General features: G+C 45.8%; 2 protein-coding genes across 2 annotated transcripts; both read left to right on the plus strand.

Moving 5' to 3' along the window:
* Positions 1–561: 561 nt before the first annotated feature.
* Positions 562–1,344, plus strand: her1 (hairy-related 1). The gene has a single exon (XM_046317071.1). The coding sequence runs from the start codon at positions 562–564 to the stop codon at positions 1,342–1,344; it is 783 nt and encodes a 260-aa protein (XP_046173027.1).
* Positions 1,345–6,708: 5,364 nt separating this feature from the next.
* mepcea (methylphosphate capping enzyme a) lies at positions 6,709–11,266 on the plus strand. Its single transcript, XM_046317045.1, has 5 exons — positions 6,709–6,988; positions 7,504–9,425; positions 9,609–9,827; positions 10,032–10,155; positions 10,257–11,266. Exons 2-5 carry the CDS (start codon positions 7,545–7,547, stop codon positions 10,295–10,297), a joined length of 2,265 nt encoding a protein of 754 aa, XP_046173001.1. The 5' UTR covers positions 6,709–6,988; positions 7,504–7,544; the 3' UTR covers positions 10,298–11,266.
* Positions 11,267–21,016: the final 9,750 nt, after the last annotated feature.

The raw sequence follows: 21,016 nt of genomic DNA on the forward strand, positions 1-21,016 counted from the left end.
TCCTCTCTTCTCTTTCTGTCCTCTCTTCTCTTTCTGTTATCTCTTCTCGTTCTGTCTTCTCTCCACTTTCTGTCCTCTCTTCTCTTTCTGTCCTATCTTCTCATTCTGTCTTCTCTTCTCATTCTGTCTTCTCTTCTCGTTCTGTCCTCTCTTCTTTTTCTGTCCTCTCTTCTCTTTCTGTTCTTTCTTCTCTTTCTGTTCTCTCTTCTCTTTCTGTTCTCTCTTCTCTTTCTGTTCTCTCTTCTCTTTCTGTTCTCTCTTCTCTTTCTGTCCTCTCTTCTCTTTCTGTCCTCTCTTCTCTTTCTGTTCTCTCTTCTCTTTCTGTCCTTTCTTCTCTTTCTGTTCTCTCTTCTCTTTCTGTTCTCTCTTCTCTTTCTGTCCTCTCTTCTCTTTCTGTTCTGTCTTCGCTTTCTGTCCTCTCTTCTCATTCTGTTCTCTCTTCTCTTTCTGTTCTCTCTTTGCTTTCTGTCCTCTCTTCTCTTTCTGTCCTCTCCTTCTCATTTACTCCCTGTATTGCCTGGCTCTCACTATTGACCAACACTAGCCTTCACAGAAAAGTCCATGAAAGAGTCCTCTGCTCCAGTGACTAGTGCTGTGAGTTCCCAATGGACAGGCCCCATACATGAGAAAACACAGCCCCTACCCAACCCTGTCTATAGTGCAGGTTTCACAGAGTGCATCTCCCGCCTGTGCAACTACATCGACAGCGTGGACCTATCCCAGAGAGAGAGCTTTGTCCAGGGACTTAGGGACCACCTGGATACCCACAGTGCCTGCCCTCTGGGGAAGGTGCAGAGCCCGACCTTCCCCCTGGACTTCCAGCCCTGGGGCCCTGCAGCAGAAGGACCATGCTTCCTGGGCAGAGTGAAAAACAGGAAGGAGAGCACAGTGATGGGGCATCAACGAGCCAGCAGGGAGGCCACTTTCCCTTATATTAACACCTCTCTTCCCATCTATCCCAACACCTTTGTGCTCCACCACCCCCACCCTACCCAACACCTCTCACACCCATACCCATCTCCCCCTTACTCCCTCTCACCCCCACCCTCCCCCTGTTACTCAAACTCCTCGCCAGCTTTCACCACTACCCCTCCATACCTCTCCATGCCATGCCACTTCCCCTTCCCTCCTTCCCCCTCTCTTCGTCCATCAGATTCCTTGTCACCCCCCTCTCACTCTACATCTCGGCCCGTGGTGCCTCTGATACCAGCCCATCCTCCCCTGGTGTCCAGTCCCCCCACCCTTCTAAGTCTCTCTGGCCCTGTACCTGTAGGCCCAACAAGGACTCTGAGGCGGTCACTATTTCAGATCCAGCCCCAGGTAGTATGGAGGCCCTGGTCCTGATATGTGGAGGAGAAGGGTGGTATAAATACACACAGGACACACACACGTGTCTCTGTGTTCTGAGAAAATCTTTACGTAAACCTAGCCATCCAGATCATCATGGGACATGTTCAGAACAACATTCATGTTTCCTATCAAGCAGTGTGTGGTGAGGGCCGGCTAAGAGAAAAAGATGTGGAGGTCAAGGACAATCCAACATTTTCTGAAAACCTGTCACTGTCACTTTAAAAGGCCTGTTTAACAGACTGAAGAATTCTCTGTTTTATGACATTTTCTTCAGAGTTCCTGGAGCTCCTCTTTATTTTCTTGTAGTGAACAATTAATTTCTTATTTTACATTCCTATACAGTTATTCCCTGTCTCCGGTTCTTTCCTAAATTATAAATCATGTAAAGTATTGTAAATATATTTATGTTTTATCATGTACAAAGTCTTGTAAATAAACTCATGAGAATAATGTTCTTATATTGTTAACTTGCTTCATTTCCAACTTGTCTCACTGCCTGTCAGTGCTAATGTAACCAACTCAGTAGAACATTTAAACTGAATAAAACTGGATTTTGCATTAGAAATGTAATCACTGTAAGGCCCTAATTATCAAAACCATGATAATAACACTAGTATGGTGTTAAGTGCCAGATATAACTGCTAGTTAGGCTATACGTATGGTTGAGATATGTGTCATGGTTTAAGATTATTGTAGATGGCATCAAAAGCCATAATCTCTTATTAATGTCTCCAATGAACATGAACAACGCTGGAGTATTCACCCCCTTGGCATTGTTTCCCTATTTTGTTGCATTACAAGCTGCAATTTAACTTGGATTTCATATAATGGACATACACCAAATAGTCCAAATGGGTGAAGTGAAATTTAAAAAAATGACTTGTTTAGATTTTTTAACGAAAAAGTGGTATGAAGCCCCTAAATAAGGTCTTTCTTTGCAGCACTTGACCATATGACTGGACAATAATCAAGATAAGATCAAACTAGAGCCTGCAGGACTTGCTTTGTGGAGTGTGGTGTCGAAAAAACAGATGATCTGATTTGTACCTTGTCAGCTCAGGGGTTTGAACTCGCAACCTTCCTTCTGGGGAGAGGTCGCAACCGACCTCTCCCCAGCTATACAATGTGTAACCTTTATTTAACTAGGCGAGTCAGTTAAGAACAAATTCTTATTTACAAACATTGAACCTATAAGTTTTGACCATGACAGTTTACAATCTGGTCTCCTCAACTTGTTAAACAGCCACACCCTTCATTAACAGAGGCAGGGTAGCCTAGTGGTTAGAGCATTGGACTAGTAACCGGAAGGTTGCGAGTTCAAACCCCTGAGCTGACAAGGTACAAATCTCTCATTCTGCCCCAGAACAAGCAGTTAACCCACTGTTCCTAGGCTGTCGTTGAAAATAAGAAATTGTTCTTAACTGGCTTGCCTGGTAAAAGAAAAGAAAAAAAATTCAGCTAAGGTCTATATTTTAGGCAATGATTTGTACCAAATACAATGTTCTTACTTTTAGAGATGTTCAGGACCAATTTATTACTGGCCACCCAATCCAAAAACAGACTGCAACTCTTTGTTAAGGGTTTCAGTGATTTCATTAGTTTGATTGCTGATGCGTATATGGTTGAATCCTCAGCATACTTTGACACACATGCTTTGTTCAATGCCAGTGTCTTTGGTAAAAATATAAAACAGTAGAGGGCCTAGAGAGCTGCCCTGCGGGACACCACAGTTGATATATTTGACATTAGAGAAGCTTCCATTAAAGAAAACTCTCTGAGTTAAATTAGATAGATAGCTCTCAACCCACCATATGGCACAAGTTCTCAACAACAGGTTACAGTCAACAATATTAAAGGCTGCACTAAAATATAACAGTACAGATCCCACAATCTTCTTTTTATCAATTTCCTTGAACCAACCATCAGTCATTTATGTCAGTGCAGTACATCTTGAGTGTCCTTCTCCACAAGCATGCTGAAAGTCTGTTGTTAATTTGTTAACAGAGAAGTAGCATTGTATTTGGGATGACACAATTTTTTCCAACATTTTGCTAAGAGCTGGCAGCAAGTTGATAGGTCTGCTGTTAGAACCAGTAAAGGCTGATTTACCTCTCTTGGGTAGCGGAATGACTTTAGCTTCCCTCCAGGCCTGAGGACAAAGACTTTCCTATAGGCTCACATTAAAGATATGACAGATAGGAGTGGCTATAGAGTCAGCTATCATTCTCAGTAGCTTTCCATCTAAGTTGTCAATGCCAGGAGGTTTGACATTATTGATTGATAACAATCATTTTTCCACCTCTTCCATACTAAAATTAAAATTTGCAATGCTTTTCTTTCATAATTTTTTAAATTTTTTAGAAAATGAGTACAAAGGCTCACTGTTCGTTGTTGGCATTTCTTGCATCTGCATTTGCAGGAATGGCTCCCCCTCGAATGGCATCCCAATGGTTCCTACATGAAAACCACCCCCATCCCATTGGTTCCTGCCCTCACCATCATTAACAGAACTATGGGAAAACAATGCCCGACAGGCGTCGGTGAAGGACACTGTCTTCTGGTTGCCCCCGCCTCCTGCTAGCACAGCAGGCGGAAGGCTGGGGCGACACTGTGTGCTAGCTTCTTAGTTAGCTAGCTAGCAGGTGGTGTCACCCCCGTCTTCCACCTGCTGTGTACCTGAGAAAAATGTGCACGACTGGTGGGGGTGAAGGACACTGTCTACCAGTCATCCCCGCCTCTGGCTAACACAGCAGACTAGCGGGAGGCTAGTTGACACCACAGATAGAACAATGAGACAGATATTTCACCGGATGTATAAATGTGAAGCATCCACTTGGCGTTTCCAATCACTACCAAATATGGTGATGAGAGGAATCCCAGTGGCTGGCGGTGAGAGAAGGTGGATCGAGATGGATTTTGGTCGACATTCTACATTCTACTTTTCGTCAGTGAAACATTTGATCTCCTTACAGTTTTCTGTTTCCAAAACTAGAGTCTATAACAAACAGAGTGGACTGCTTTTTGTAGACATTACCCTTTGCCAAAGTTTTAAAAAATGGCATTGTTTAAAAGTAATGCAAGGGCGAATTGATTTATTGCACATGTACTTCACAGATTAGGCTGTTCCCTAAGGGAAATATGCAAATAAATGCTAGAATGCACCAATAGGCTCTCAGTAGCATGTGTAACAGAATAACTTTACGTCCGTCCCCTCGCCCATACCCGGGCGCGAACCAGGGACCCTCTGCACACATCGACAACAGTCACCCACGAAGCATCGTTACCCATCGCTCCACAAAAGCCACGGCTCTTGCAGAGCAAGGGGAACTACTACTTCAAGGTCTCAGAGCAAGTGACGTAACCGATTGAAACGCTATTTAGCGCACACCGCTAACTAAGCTAGCCGTTCCACTCACCCCCCTTTTGACCTTCCTCATTTTTTTCCGCAGCAACCAGTAATCCGGGTCAACAGCACCAATGTAACTGTATAATTTTAAACCGTCCCCTCGCCCATACCCGGGAGCGAACCAGGGACCTTCTGCACACCTCAACAACAGTCACCCTCGAAGCATCGTTACCCATCGCTCCACAAAAGCCACGGCCCTTGCAGAGCAAGGGGAACTACTACTTCAAGGTCTCAGAGCAAGTGACGTAACCAATTGAAACGCTATTTAGCGCACACCGCTAACTAAGCTAGCCGTTTCACATCCGTTACACTTCACCCCCCTTTTGACCTTCCTCCTTTTTTCCCGCAGCAACCAGTAATCCGGGTCAACAGCATCAATGTAACAGTATAATTTAAACCGTCCCCTCACCCATACCCGGGCGCGAACCAGGGACCTTCTGCACACCTCAACAACAGTCACCCTCAAAGCATCGTTACCCATCGCTCCACAAAAGCTGCGGCCCTTGCAGAGCAAGGGGAACTACTACTTCAAGGTCTCAGAGCAAGTGACGTAACCGATTGAAACGCTATTTAGCGCACACCGCTAACTAAGCTATCCGTTTCACATCCGTTACACTTGGCTCTGCCCACTTCCATGCTTGTTCTGCCCACTGTGATCAATTTGCTCCCATTGGAAATGACAGGTCTACCTTAGGTTAGTTATACAACTCTTTGGCGACACCGTGTGCTAGCTTGCTAGTTAGTTAGCTGGTGACACCATGTGCTAGCTTGCTAGTTAGTTAGCTGGTGACACCATGTGCTCGTTTGCTAGTTAGTTGGCTGGTGACACCATGTGCTAGCTTGCTAGTTAGTTAGCTAGCACACGGTGTCACCCCTGCCTCCCACCTGCTGCGTACCGGAGAAAACCGTGCCCGACAGGCGGGGGCGAAGGACACCTTTATACTGGTTGTCCCTTCCTCCCGCTAGCACAGCAGACAGTACACAGCAGGCAGAAGACGGGGCGACACTGTGGGGCAACACATTAGTTAGCTAGCACATGTTGTTGCCCCCGACTGCTGTGTACCGGAGAAAACTGTGCTCGACAGGCAGGGGCGAAGGACACTATCTACTTGTTGTTCCCGACCTCCCGCTGTGTGATAGTTTAGCCAGCTAGTTCTAAGGACTCCGGTACACAGCTTGCTAGCTAGTTAGCTAGCTCACAGTGTTTCCCCTGCCTCCCATGTACCAGAGTACTCCTTCATCACCGTATTTAACATAACTGCAGGCAAACAGTACCTAACAGGCAGGGGCAAAGGACACTGTCTACAGGTGTACGGCTAGCTATCTAGGGGTCTACCATTCTTCTGTGGGGTTTATAGGTGGCTGGCATCCAATGATATTGCGCATTAACATCATCTATGGTACTGGAGTGCCCCTGCCTCCGGCCTGTCCCAATTGAAAAATTGACCAATAGAAGTATAAAGAGGGTTCTTGCATATGCAGGAATGACCATATACAGGAACGCCCACAATTGCACCCTTCTCGAAGATCCAGGACATTTTTGGATAAAAACTACAAATCCCAATGATAATTCTCAATTGCCCGCCCTACCACATGTCAGTGAATGAGAAGGGGGTGGGAGCGTTGCAATCTGTGTTGTTTTGTTTTGCCTCTCCAACCTTACCTTGATGTAAAATGTGTTAACAAAATGATGCGTATAAATCGTATACAGATTTACAATACATTTGTAAATAGTTAATTTCGCCAAATGGCGGGGGAATAACAAATACAAATTCATAAAGGCAAATTATGGGATACCTATTTGTGTGCAAAACTAGGTCGACGTGTATTGCTCAACCCATACACGTCTGTAATTGGTCGATTTTATGAAGACTGCCTAAAACCTGTCACCTTATTGGTTCCGATGCTTGTCTGTTTCAGTGCCTATGCTCTGGCAAAAGATAAAACAAACAACGATTGGAACCTTCCAATCTGCGTGAGGTTGAGCTCGAAGTTAGCGATTGGAGTTTGGAGTGTACAGCGAGCTCACAATCGCACAGTTACCACCACACTGATTGTTTTGTTAATTTATAGAGAAGCTTGTTTTCCAAACATCATTGATTCATTTCACCAGTGAAAATAATATTATCGAACAATCAAGCTATCAAGGAAGCTGATGCAGCAACGTCAGTAACTCGGGAGGGAGAGTGGCAGTGACAGACAGATCAGCTTCACGAGAAGGCGGGTAGAACGGTGAGCTGAGCTGAGACTGTTGTGTTGTTGTTGATGAACATACAGTTGCCTCATGCTATAGCTAGATGGCTAGTTTACGTATTTATGTATCTTACTTAGTCGCATTTATTAAGGAACGCAAAGTGGTGAATTATTGAAAAAAAAAATCGGCATTTATAGAGCGCTAGTTAAGCGTAACAGTATTGAGGAACCATTGGTGTTGGTTCACGCGAAGCAGCTGGCATTGAGGATGGGTTCAATGTCTTCGCTGTAGACGTTCACTCAACGTTTGATCCAATATAATGGATGTATACTAGCATGCACCTTGGGTCTTATAGAATGACATGCAGGGACGAATCATCAAGTTACTTTTAGTTGTCAACAAACAAGTGCTTTACTAAATAACTGGGAAAGCAGGAACTGGAGACGGAGCACTATTGTAATCTTGTCCAGTTATAGCTGGGCTTTAAATAATGCATCTTATAATTTATTGGGTTCGGTGGTCATTATTCTAATCTATTTTGATGTGTTTTCAGATCAGTTGTCCCATGTCAGCACCAAAACAATTGCGTGGAAGATGATAGAGATGTCTGTTGATAAAGAGACTGTTCCAACCAGAAGTATGAAAGTGGACCCAGTGCCACCCCAGAAACTCTCAGAATGTACTGGAAGCTGCAACAATGCCCCCAAAGTGCCAGAGGTCACCCTGGCCAACCCAGACAGCACTGATGGTGCTGCTACCTGCCCCATGCCAGACAGTGGTGCCCAAACCAAGCACAGCAGCACGGCTGACCCCCACGATCAGACAAAGCGTGTTGAGCAGGAGGCCATGTTGACTGAGAAGCATGTTAACCCTAAAAATGGCTTTCAGCAACCCAAACAACAACCGCAGCAGCAGAAACTCTCAAAGCGTCGCAGCACAATGATTGCAGGGTTCAAGCATCCAGCAGGTAAGAGACGACGACGGGTGAACTCTGAGAGCGACTCGGTTCTGCCCACCAACTTCCTGCTGGGGGGAAACATATTTGACCCGCTGAACCTCAACAGCCTGCAGGACGAGGAGGTGAACAGGGCCCTGAACGCTGAGACGCCCAAGTCCTCCCCCCTTCCTGCCAAGAACCGCGACCCTGTGGAGATCCTCATTCCCAGGGATATCACTGACCCTCTCAACCTCAACAGCAGGATGGGAGGTAGAAGCCTCCTGGTGTCGCCCTTCAAGAGTGGTGGCAGGAGGAGACACCGTAACAGACACCATGGAGGAGGAGGTGGGGGTTCCACAGTCTCCGTGTTGGACCTGTCAGATTCAGAGAGGAGTGGTGAAGTCACCAACACCACTTCTTCTCTGTCTAACCTGGCATCTGCTAGTGCTGCGTCTACCTGTGTTCTAGAAGCACCCAGTGTCCCAGCTGTCCTGGACCCCCAGGATGCTAATGGTAATGAGATCAACCCATCCAACTGCAGACATGAAGCCATGCTCACTGTACCTGCCCTCCAGGCCCAGCCTCGAGCCCAGGAAGACTCCTCAGCAGCCACCGCCGGAGGCCCAAACCATCTCTCTAGCCGGCAACGCAAACGCAGACGAAACTCTGGTAAAACTGAGCCTCCGATGGTCCAATCTACTCTTATGGCCCGGTCGGGGACGGAGGAGAGGGGCCGTGGAGCTGGGCCCGGGAGAAATGCGCAGTCCTCCTTCCACACCCCAGTGGTAGGTCCCAGGGGGTCCTCCCAAGTACCAGGGGGTCGGCAACCGCATCTTCACAACCAGCACAAACAACAGCACCAAGGCAACAAGAAGAAGTTCCAGTATGGGAACTACAACAAGTACTACGGCTACCGCAACCCAGGCTGTGCCGAGGACCCACGGTTCCGTTGTCTACGTCCGGAGTGGTTCCATGGTAAAGCAGTACTGGATCTGGGCTGTAACACGGGCCACCTGACTCTGTGTATTGCTAAGAAGTTGCGGCCCGCCCGCATATTGGGTTTGGACATTGATGGGGGTCTGGTGCACGCGGCCCGCCAGAACATCAGACACTACCTGTCAGAGCTGCAGGCCCAGGAGGCCCGGCGAGCCGCAGGGGACGAGAAGGAGAAGACCAATGGACCAGGAGAGGAAAGGAAGGAGAAGGCCAACAGACGGGAAGACGAGTCAGACTCAGGAGGACTAACGCACAAACAGAATGAAAGACAGCCCAGCAGGGCTGTAAATGGAAACGCTGAAAAGCAGGTCCCTGCAGAGGCAGCGGGTGGCGTGGTATTGTCACGTCACGCAGAGAGAAGAGCTCAGGAGAGGGGGGCTGAGGAGATGGAGGAGGACACTGGAGCACCTGCTGTTGAACTGGGAACCAGCTCCTTCCCTGTCTCCTTATGGATCTCCAGGGGACCCATAGCAGCACCCCCACTCCCCGACACACCCACCATGCCTCCTGGTAACTTCCCCTCGAATGTCTCCTTTGTCAAGGTAGGTATATGCACTGCAGACTTTTAATGTGTTTCCATTTTAATAATCATTATTCATAATATTAAGGTGGTAATTAAGAATATTATGATGAATCATTTGTTGCTTCTGTCTACTTGATCCTCACAGAGAAACTTCACACATTGTTTACAACTCATCCCCTGTCGTCATCTTTCTCCTCCGTAGGGGAATTATGTCCTGGAGAGTGATGCTCTGCTGCTGACCCAGCGCCCAGAGTACGACGTCATCCTATGCTTCAGTGTTACCAAGTGGGTCCACCTGAACTGGGGAGACGGTGGCCTGAAGCGCCTCTTTCACAGAGTGTTCAGACACCTGCGTCCTGGAGGCCTGTTCGTCCTGGAGCCACAGCCCTGGATCACCTACGGCAAGAGGAAGAAACTCACGGTGAGATGAGGAGAGAACTTAGTGTTGCAAGGACCAATGGTGTGATCTGCTACTGTAGATGTGCATAAATGCAGTATATAGCCAAAACATTAACTAAAACATATTACTAGTGGCCTGTTTCTTTGTTAAAGACATGTGTGTTGCTTTGCTCAGCACTGAGGCTGAGACGGAATCATGTCTGACTTTCCGCTCTCACTGTTGCAGGATAGCATCTTTAAGAATTACCACAGCATCCGCCTCAAACCAGAGCAGTTCTCCACATACCTGACATCTGAAGTGGGATTCTCCAGCTACGAGTTGATCGGGACGCCTAACAGTTCATCAAGAGGCATGTCACCGGTTCATTAGATACCGAAATCACCTCTGATTCTTTCAAGTGTCCTTTTCAATTCTGTTTCTCAAACTAATGGATTTGTATGTCTTCCACAGGTTTTCAGAGGCCAATCTACCTGTTTCATAAAGGAACATAATCTGCCAGGAAGTGGGACGGAGCAGGAGAAACCAAACCACCATGAGACCCAAAACAAGCCACCCGCTCAAAGATCTGCCTTCATCTCCAGTCTGTAAGCATATAGGTCAACCCCAATCAGAGCTTTCTACTTGTTTGTGATGCTGTGTTCAGAAGGTAGCTAAGGAGACCAAAACATGATTCTATAGAACGCCGATCTGATGGCTTCTCTACACACAACTCCAGTCTAGATGATGAGAAGAAAAGCATTGGGACAGGGTGAACTCGATCATGACTCATTGGGCTTGTTGCTCCCTATGCACAGACATTGTTCCATATCTTTTTATTGCTGTTCGTACTCTTGTTCAGTCAAGGATTGTATTTTTTTCTCACATTTTAATATCGACGTTCATCAATAGATCCAACTTTTGAAGCAGAACGGGCAACCAAGACCTAATTTGAATCCTTTGCATAACATGTACTCCCATGTAATGTCCAAATAGAACTAATCTAATCTAGGGACATTTCTCACACTTTTTATAGGATCAGAGCATCTTCAATTTTAAGACTGTTCTGCTTAACATAAGTCCTCACTGTGGTAGCTGATTCGAGAACTGTCAGTCAGGGGGCCATTGGCTATGGTGAGATGTGAGGGATGATCAATGTTTTTTCTTTGACTGTTATAAGAATGATTTGATTGTTCTTTTATTTGACTGTTCTTTTTCTCTTTTTTTCCCAATGGATTTTTCTTGTCAGGTGTCCAAACAAAAGTTGGCTGCCAATTTTATCATATGTAACCTATACAGAGCCTCCATGGTGTGGACTTGTATTGTTAATGCAGCTCAATTTAACCCAAATCACTTCATCATAATGAAATGTTTATGCTTTACTCAATTCTTATGCTTAATATTTTGTTTACTTGCACCAGGTGCTGGTTTAGTTCTGATTTTGAAATGTTTTTGTTTTTAATAAACAAGTCAATTGAAATGCAGTCAGTGCTCATTAGTCATTCTACAGATGCCTCCAATCTAAGGGAAAGACATCCACAGTCACTAAACAAATCGGATTCACAGCGTCAAACCCAAACCAATCGGTTGATCTCATCCTTCTCCATGCGATCCTAGACCGAGGGGAAACCTTATGGGGAGGAAAATAGCTTGATGAAAAGAGAATGTCACTTCTATTCATTATTTTTCTGTTGTGCAGATTTGTAACCACCCGTTTATGACATTTATATAAAGTTTTAATCTGTTATACATTTGTAGAAATGTTTGACTACCCTTGGAATGCCAGCGCTGATGTGTGTGATCGAATTATCACTAGTCATGTGAGTGCTTGATCAAAGGAAACTGCATGAAAGATTTGCTATGTTAATGTCATCTGATATTCTGGAGGTTTGGGCTAATTATTGATTGGGGGGGGGGGGGTCATATCAAATTGTATTGGTCACATACACACGTTTAGCAGATGTTATTGGTCACATACACACGTTTAGCAGATATTATTGGTCACATACACACGTTTAGCAGATGTTATTGGTCACATACACACGTTTAGCAGATGTTATTGGTCACATACACACGTTTAGCAGATGTTATTGGTCACATACACACGTTTAGCAGATGTTATTGGTCACATACACACGTTTTAGCAGATGTTATTGCGGGTGTAGCAAAATACTTGTGTTTCTAGCTCCAACAGTGCAGTAATATCTAAAGTAACATTTCAATAAGGTTGTCTATCATAGAACATTCGCTACTTGTCAGAGCTGCAGGTCCGGGAGGCTCAGGGGATGAAGAGAAGAATGATGGACTAGGAGAGGACAGACAGGAAGAGCGGAAGGAAGACTGACTAACTCACAAACCGACTGAACGCGAGCTCTCCGTACATAAAGTAGCAGTTTGCAGTTCAAACAAGAACAAAGCGACCACTGGTTTGGTTAAAAAGCTGAGGAATCGGTCTGGAGAAATGGAACAATTCCTTGACAGAGCTTTGGATGCAAGAATTGACCATCCGTTATTATAAACCTAGTATTAACCGTGTTTTGAGGTTACACAGTGCTAATTTCCAATTAAATGGTTTACAAAAGGGTAAAACAAACTTCTATTTGGGGTTTTGATGGGGTACGGCAGTTGAACTGCGCTCATGAGGCTTGTGTGCATCGGACATCCAGGACAGAACAGTAGCCAGCCCTAGCCTACCATACATTACTGTTTTAATATGGATAACAAGGGTTAATGACAGGCCTATGTCAAAAACATGAGCAAGTGCCATGATCCCCCAAGGAAATATGACTTTTATAAATGCTCCTGAGTTGAGAATATTAGCGGCATATCCAGAAACTGACAAGTTAAACAGATAATTATGTTTTATTTGCGGGGGAAGAATCAAATGATACGTTTTAACTGATCTACTGCCAAAAAGGCCGGGTTGATGCTAGTAGACCCTAATGAAAATGTCCCGCCCTCCAAGGTTGGAGACCACTGTTACAAAGATGTTGTGGCACAAGATGTTTGGGCTGTTGAGTCCTCATAGCAATATGGTCTTCGTGAAATAAAACATCTGGGGAAATGACCAAAAATTGCTCATGTTCTTCATCTGTGTTATTATAGTTACTTTGTTGTAGTCCATTATAGTACCACTGGGTGGCATAACACTCCATGAGATGTCTGAAATGTTCTGACGTTTTCCTCTCAGGCTCAAACCAAAACCAGAAGCTCAGAAACTGGGGTAAGTAGTCAGATCATCACAACCAAAAAAACAAGTAGCCTAATTGAATACTGTAATTAGAATTCAACTGTTTGAATCGGACTATTTGCACTTTTGCTGAGTTTTGCTTATACTAAGTGTCGTATGTGAACAAGAAAAGTCCTGACATCTCTGGTTGTTATGTCATTTTGTGACCTAGTTCAAGTCACAGCTGTGAGATTTGTCGAATATGTAAAATAAATGTGATCCTCGGGCAGCCTCCTCATCGTCCTCATGTTCCTCCTGGGTTCCATTTAGCTGACCAGAGCCTGGCCTTGGCCCACCTCCAGTCAAACTGAGCTGAGGCATCTTCAGGACCAGCAGAACAGTATTGTCTTGAAGAAAGCGGGACTAGAGGATGGAGACTAGATACTTCTCAGTGAGTTTTTCTCCAGTCTTGGAGAGCATCATTAAGTGGTTTCGAGAGCATCGTTAGGTGGTTTCGAGAGCATCGTTAGGTGGTTTCGAGAGCATCGTTAGGTGGTTTCGAGAGCATCGTTAGGTGGTTTCGAGAGCATCGTTAGGTGGTTTTGTTACTGTAATGGATATCTGTCAGTGGATCCTTTGTTTTCCTCTGTTTCTGGCTGCCATTCTATTAAGATGAATTCCTGGGTTGTTTGTGTGTATCAAATCTCCAGACGTGTGTGTGTGTGTGTGTGTGTGTGTGTGTGTGTTAGTGTGTGTGTGTGTGTGTGTCTGCATGTTAGAGAGAGAGAGAGGTAGAGAGAGAGAGGGTATTGAGAAATGGCATGCAAGCTACATTTTCATGTGTTAGCTTCTGTTTTGTGTGAGGAGGGTGCATGTACATCTGTCATTATTCACACACACATACTACTTTCTCTGTCACCCTATGCAATCTTGTAACGATTCATATTTTATATGCGGTTTAGAACATGAATGTTCAGGAAGTTTTGTTAAGTCAGTAGTAGTAGTGGTGTGTGTGTGTGTGTGTGTGTGTGTGTGTGTGTGTGTGTGTGTGTGTGTGTGTGTGTGTGTGTGTGTGTGTGTGTGTGTGTGTGTGTGTGTGTGTGTGTGTGTGTGTGTGTGTGTGTGTGTGTGTGTGTAACCCCTCAGTGTCTGTCTCGCCATCAACACAGTAGCGAAGGTTATATAATGTGGTAAACAGGTCAGCCATAGTCAGGTCAGCTCCTGGCTGAATACTGTCGTTTAACACAGGCTGCGGTTCCATATTGTATTTTCAATCATATCTTGCAAAATATTTACACTGTATTTAATGGAATTTAGGTGAATGGTACCGCATGTGATGTTATCAAGACAATGTTCTCTAGAGGTCAATATGGATCTGGTTAGTCGTGGTGCATGCTGTCTCCTCTGTGGGCTCTGGAACTCTCTGGAACCCTCTGGAATCCCCTGCATCTCCCTAAAGGGAGCAATTCCAGACCAGTCCAGGTAGTTTTGTTCAGGTTATGCTGTGTGACTAGGTGGATGGGTGCCCAGATGGGGGACTGGTGCATTCCTATACACACTGTTACAGTACTCTGCTTGGTCTTTGTTTTCTGTATTCATGAGTGTGCGTGGTTAAATACGTGTATGCCAGCGGCAGTTGGTGATGTTTAAGATGAGTATGGCCTTATTTCAATTACAGCATATTGGATGACTGTCATTCATATTCCATTCACCCAGCTCAATGTAACATCACTAGGTTTAAGCTACTATATGATACTCCAATTTTCCAAAAAACCCATCATGAGGTTGCTACAACCTAGGCTATGAATGATAGTTTACAACGTAGGAGCACAGGTTAAGAGAACATTTTGAGTAATCCAGGTGACAGACAGTGACACATTCAATACCGCCTTGCATACTCTTGCCTGCATCTAACTGATCTAGGATGTAATCATTAGTCCAACAGTTGCAAGTGAGAGCTTCTATTGGACAAATTCAGTGTGTTTTAATAAATGATTGGTGACGTGAAAATATTTAGTATTACTTTTATCTAAAAAAAAAAACTTAATGATTCACTATATTTATTTTTATGAAATTGACTGAGGAGGATGGTCCTCCCCTTCCCCCTCTGAGGAGCCTCCATTGATGTTTGCCGATGTGTACACACATACCTGTGTGTGGGTGTTGTATTTGTTGTAGGTTGGATCTATGCCTCTCTCTCCACCCCAGGGAATACAAATGAAGTCGGAAGTTTACATACACTTCGGTTGGTGTAATTAAAACTTGTTTTTCAACCACTCCACACATTTCTTGTTAACAAACTACAGTTTTGGCAAGTCTGTTAGGACAACTTCTTTGTGCATGACACAAGTCATTTTTCCAATAATTGTTTTTTTAGACAAATTATTTCATTATCATTAAATGTTTCACAATTCCAGTGGGTCAGAAGTTTACATACACTAAGTTGACTGCCTTTAAACAGCTTGGAAAATTCCAGAAAATTATGTCATGCTTTTAGAAGCTTCTGATTGGCTAATTGACATAATTTGAGTCAATTGGAGGTGTACCTGTGGATGTATTACAAGGCCTACCTTCAAACTCAGGGGAGCAATTTCCAAACGCCTGAAGGTACCACGTTCATCTGTACAAACAATAGTACGTAAGTATAAACACCATGGGACCACGCAGCCGTCATACTGCTCAGGAAGGAGACGCGTTCTGTCTCCTAGAGATGAATGTACTTTGGTGGGCAAGTGCAAATCAATCCCAGAACAACAGCAAAGGACTTTATGAAGATGCTGGAGGAAACTGGAACAAAAGTATCAATAGCCACAGTAAAGTCACTGCTCCAAAACCGTCATCAAAAAGCCAGACTACGGTTTGTAACTGCACATGGGGACAAAGATCGTACTTTTTGGAGAAATGTCCTATGGTCTGATGAAACAAAAATAGAACTGTTTGGCCATAATGACCATCGTTATGTTTGTAGGAAAAGGGGCAGGCTTGCAAGCCAAAGAACACCATCCCAACCGTGAAGCACGGGGGGTGGCAGCATCATGTTGTGGGGGAGCTTTGCTGCAGGAGGGACTGGTGCACTTCACAAAATAGATAGCTTCATGAGGGAGGATAATTTTGTGGATATATTGAAGCAACATCTCAAGACATCAGTCAGGAAGTTAAAACTTGGTCGCAAATGTGTCTTCCAAATGGACAATGACCCCAAGCATACTTCCAAAGTTGTTGCAAAATGGCTTAAGGACAACAAATTCAAGGTATTGTTAGTGGCCATCACAAAGCCCTGACCTCAATCCTATAGAAAATGTGTGCGCAGAACTGAAAAAGTGTGTGCGAGCAAGGATCCTACAAACCTGACTCAGTTACACCAGCTCTGTCGGGAGAAATGGGCCAAAATTCACACAATTTATTGTGGGAAGCTTATGGAAGGCTACCCGAAACGTTTGACCCAAGTTAAACAATTTGAAGTCAATGCTACCAAATACTAACAGAGTGTATGTAAACTTCTGACCCACTGGGAATGTGATGAAAGAAATAAAAGCTGAACTAAATCATTCTCTCTACTATTATTCTGACATTTCACATTCTTAAAATAAAGTGGTGAGCCTAACTGACCTAAGAAAGGGATTTTTTACTGGGATTAAATGTCAGGAATTGTGAAAACTGAATTTAAATGTATTTGGCTAAGGTGTTTTTTTAAACTTCCGACTTTAAACGGAAGGGGGGGTTCATAATTTAGAATTGCATTATTGCTGCACCATTGCTCTTGCATTGTGGGGAGCTGGCAGAGGGGAGGGAGGTTATGCTGCCTTTTGTACAATTACCGAGCTGAGGGTGCAAAGATCTTGGCCAGGTCGCAGTTGTAAATGAGAACTTTTTCTCAACTAGCCTACCTGGTTAAATAAAGGTGAAATGAAAATAAATGTAAAAAAGACAGAAGCACACATTTCCCTGTGAACCAGGCTTTAGTGGTGCAGTCTATACTCTTAAAGGTAAAGTGTACCCCTAAGATGCACACATGATTCTATTCATTTTACTGCAATGCATTTGAACAAAGGTTCCAGTCCAAATTCACTGCATTGACATTACTCAGCCATAGATGGTACACCCCGGCTAACTGTAGAAGCACATAGTCACACAGAGAAATGTGAGAATGGCGTTATACCCAAAACACCCTCCATGTATGCTTCTTCATATTTTACTTAAAATCCATATACCCCTTTACCTTCCTGTTTCTCTCTCTCTCTCTCTCTCTCTCTCTCTCTCTCTCTCTCTCTCTCTCTCTCTCTCTCTCTCTCTCTCTCTCTCTCTCTCTCTCTCTCTCTCTCTCTCTCTCTCTCTCTCTCTCTCTCTCTCACACACACACACTCAGTGAAGACACACGTACAACCATTCACACAGACCCCAGCGCAACGGCTTCATGATAACAACAACCCTTCCTATTGCCACGGCAACAATTGCACCATTGCTAAGGCAACAGCTGCAGAACACCACAACAAGCAGAAAACCCTTCACGCTTTTTCACCTTCTGTCATGGTTTCCTCTAGTTTATGTTCGGGTTGTTTTTGTCACTCTGATTGTCGTATGCGTTTCCATTTTCTCTGATGCATATGTAATTCTCTCTGCCCCTCTACGCATTTTATTTCAGTCTAATTCCTTCTGTTTTCACATACACACCACATACACACCACATACACTGACTCCCTCGCTCTCTCCTTCACAGTCCCCTCCCTCAGCTCTTCCTCTTCATCCTCTGCTGTTTCGCTGTCTAATCTTCTCTCTCTTTCTCTCTCTCTCGCTTTCTCTTGCAGGGCGAATCTCCCCTTTTTCCCATACCACCTCTCCTTTCTACTTCCTTCCCCCTCTGTCCATCTCGTTTCATATTCATCCCTTCTTCTCCTCTTCCTCTCTTCCTCTTCTCCTCTTATAGAAGAGTTCCCTCTCCCTCCCCCCTCTCTCTCTCCCTCCCCCTCTCTCCCATACATATTCGGAGCCCACCCTCTCTCTTGCTCTTTCTCTCTCTTTCCCTGTGTCCCTCCCCCTCCCTCTTTACGTTTCCCCTCCCTCCATCCTCTCTTTCCCTCGCTGGTTCAGTAAGTAAAGAAAGAGATACACGGAAGCAAAGAAAAAGGGGGAAAGGCAGGACGAGAGAGAGCAGGAGTGGGGCAGGCTGGGGGCGAGGGGTTTGGGGTCTCAGCCCTCTGTTGTGGGGGGGTTGGGGGTTGAGATACACCCCACCTGTTTGTTCTCACTACCATGGACTGCCTCTGCATTGTGACTACAAAGGTAAGTTGATCCGCCGTTGCTTCCACTGAGAGAGAGAGAGAGAGAGAGAGAGAGAGAGAGAGAGAGAGAGAGAGAGAGAGAGAGAGAGAGAGAGAGAGAGAGAGAGAGAGAGAGAGAGAGAGAGAGAGAGAGAGAGAGAGAGAGAGAGAGAGAGAGAGAGAGAGAGAGAGAGAGAGAGAGAGAGAGAGAGAGAGAGAGAGAGAGAGAGAGAGAGAGAGAGAGAGAGAGAGAGAGAGAGAGAGAGAGAGAGAGAGAGAGAGAGAGAGAGAGAGAGAGAGGAGAGAGAGAGAGAGAGAGACAGAGAGAGAGAGAGAGAGAGAGAGAGAGAGAGAGAGAGAGAGAGAGAGAGAGAGAGAGAGAGAGAGGAGAGAGAGAGAGAGAGAGAGAGAGAGAAGAGAGAGAGAGAGAGAGAGACAGAGAGAGAGAGAATGAGAGAGAGAGAGAGAGAGAGAGAGAGAGAGAGAGAGAGAGAGAGAGAGAGAGAGAGAGAGAAGGAGAGAAGGAGAGAGAGAGAGAGAGAGAGAGAGAGAGAGAGAGAGAGAGAGAGAGAGAGAGAGAGAGAGAGAGAGAGAGTAATCACCTTGTGTTATCTGCTTTGTCTCACCCTTTCTTTGTGTCTGGGTTAAACGGTAAATGTAACAGGGCAGCATGTCTTTGCAAAGATAGGATATTTGATCATTATTTCTCTCCTGTTAGCTCTTTGTGGTCTTTTGTGGCTACTTATATAGGGGTGGCAAGTAGCCTAGTGGTTAGAGCATTGGGCCGGTAACCGAAAGGTTGATAGATCGTATTTCCGAGCTGACAAGGTAAAAATCTGTCGTTCTGCCCCTGAACAAGGCAGTTAACCCACTGTTCCTAGGCTATCATTATAAATAAGAATTTGTCCTTATCTGACTAGTTAAATAAATATATTTTTCTTGAGAGTGAACTGCACTGGCTGAGAGTGTTAGTGTGTTAGTAGCATTGTCCCTGTCTTTCTCTATATTTCTGTTTCTCCCACTCTCTTTCTCGCCTCCATATCCCTCTCTGTGTGAGGCTGTGTGAGTGTGCTAGTTAGCAGGGAGTGGGTTAACCTGCGTGGCAGGATGCTGTAGGAGTGAGTGAGCTAGTGAATAGGCCTGAGGTTGGGGTGCTAATTCTGGCTTTGTGTCATGTTGGAAGGTCCAGGATGTCAGTAGATGGGACCAGGCCTGGGCTCCCTGCATGCCTCAACCTCCTCATTTAGACACCCTCACTCTCACCTCAACCACTGCCATGGAGCTAGCTCACACACACACATACATACACACACAAGCCTCACACACACACATACATACACACACAAAGCGTGTGTTATATCACACATACGAGGCCAGTGACATGCTGGGGCTGACTGCTCCACACAGCCAGCCCCTGTCGTGAAATTGGCTCTCAGAGAGAGAACGTTTATGGAATTCCATCCAAGCCCTGTCTCTCAACTACTCAGCCTGCTCCCAGTCCCAGGCTCCCTCCCCCCCCCCCTCCCCTCCTCCCCTCCCCTCCCCTCCCCTCCCCTCCCCTCCCCTCCCCTCCCCTCCCCTCCCCTCTTCCCTTCCCTCTCCCCTACTCTTCTCTCCTCTTCTCTCTCCTACACTCCCCTACTCTTCCCTTTTCTCCCCTACTCTCCGCTACTCTCCTCTTCTCTCCCCTACTCTCCTCCTCTCTCCTGTCCCTCCTCCCCTATCCCGTACACTCCTCTTCTCTCCTCTCCACTCCCCCACTCTTCTGTCTCTTCCCTTCTTTCCCCTACTCTCCTCTTCTTTCCCCTACTCTCCTCTTCTCTCCCCTACTCTCCTCTCCTCTCCTCTCCCCTACTCTCCTATCCTCTCCCCTACTCTCCTCTTCTCTCCCCTACTCTCCTCTTTTTTCCCCTACTCTCCTCTTCTCTCTCCTTTCCCCTCTGCCCTCCTCCCCTCTCCCTTACTCTTCTCTTCTCTACCTTACTCTCCTCTTCTCTCCCCTACTCTCCTCTTCTCTCATCTTCTCTCCCCTACTCTTCTCTCCTCTACCCTCCTCTCCACTCCCCTACTCTCCTCTTCTTTCCCCTACTCCCCTCTTCTCTCCCCTACTCTCCTCTCCTCTCCCCTACTCTCCTCTTCTCTCCCCTACTCTTCTCTCCTCTCCCCTACTCTCCTCTCCCCTACTCTCCTCTTCTTTGCCCTACTCTCCTCTTCTCTCCCCTACTCTCCTCTCCCCTACTCTCCTCTTCTCTCCCCTACTCTTCTCTCCTCTCCCCTACTCTCCTCTCCCCTACTCTCCTCTTCTTTGCCCTACTCTCCTCTTCTCTCCCCTACTCTCCTCTTCTTTCCCCTACTCTCCTCCTCTCTCTCCTTTCCCCTCTGCCCTCCTCCCCTCTCCCTTACTCTTCTCTTCTCTCCCCTACTCTCCTCTGCCCTACTCTCCTCTTCTCTCTCCTACTCTCCCCTACTCTTCCCTTTTCTCCCCTACTCTCCGCTACTCTCCTCTTCTCTCCCCTACTCCCCTCCTCTCTCCTGTCCCTCCTCCCCTATCCCGTACACTCCTCTTCTCTCCTCTCCACTCCCATACTCTCCCCTTCTCTCCCCCACTCTTCTGTCTCTTCCCTTCTTTCCCCTACTCTCCTCTTCTTTCCCCTACTCTCCTCTTCTCTCCCCTACTCTCCTCTCCTCTCCTCCTCTCCCCTCTCTCCTATCCTCTCCCCTACTCTCCTCTTCTCTCCCCTACTCTCCTCTTTTTTCCCCTACTCTCCTCTTCTCTCTCCTTTCCCCTCTGCCCTCCTCCCCTCTCC

This window comes from Oncorhynchus gorbuscha, linkage group LG20, assembly GCF_021184085.1.
Source record: "Oncorhynchus gorbuscha isolate QuinsamMale2020 ecotype Even-year linkage group LG20, OgorEven_v1.0, whole genome shotgun sequence".
NCBI lineage: Eukaryota > Metazoa > Chordata > Actinopteri > Salmoniformes > Salmonidae > Oncorhynchus > Oncorhynchus gorbuscha.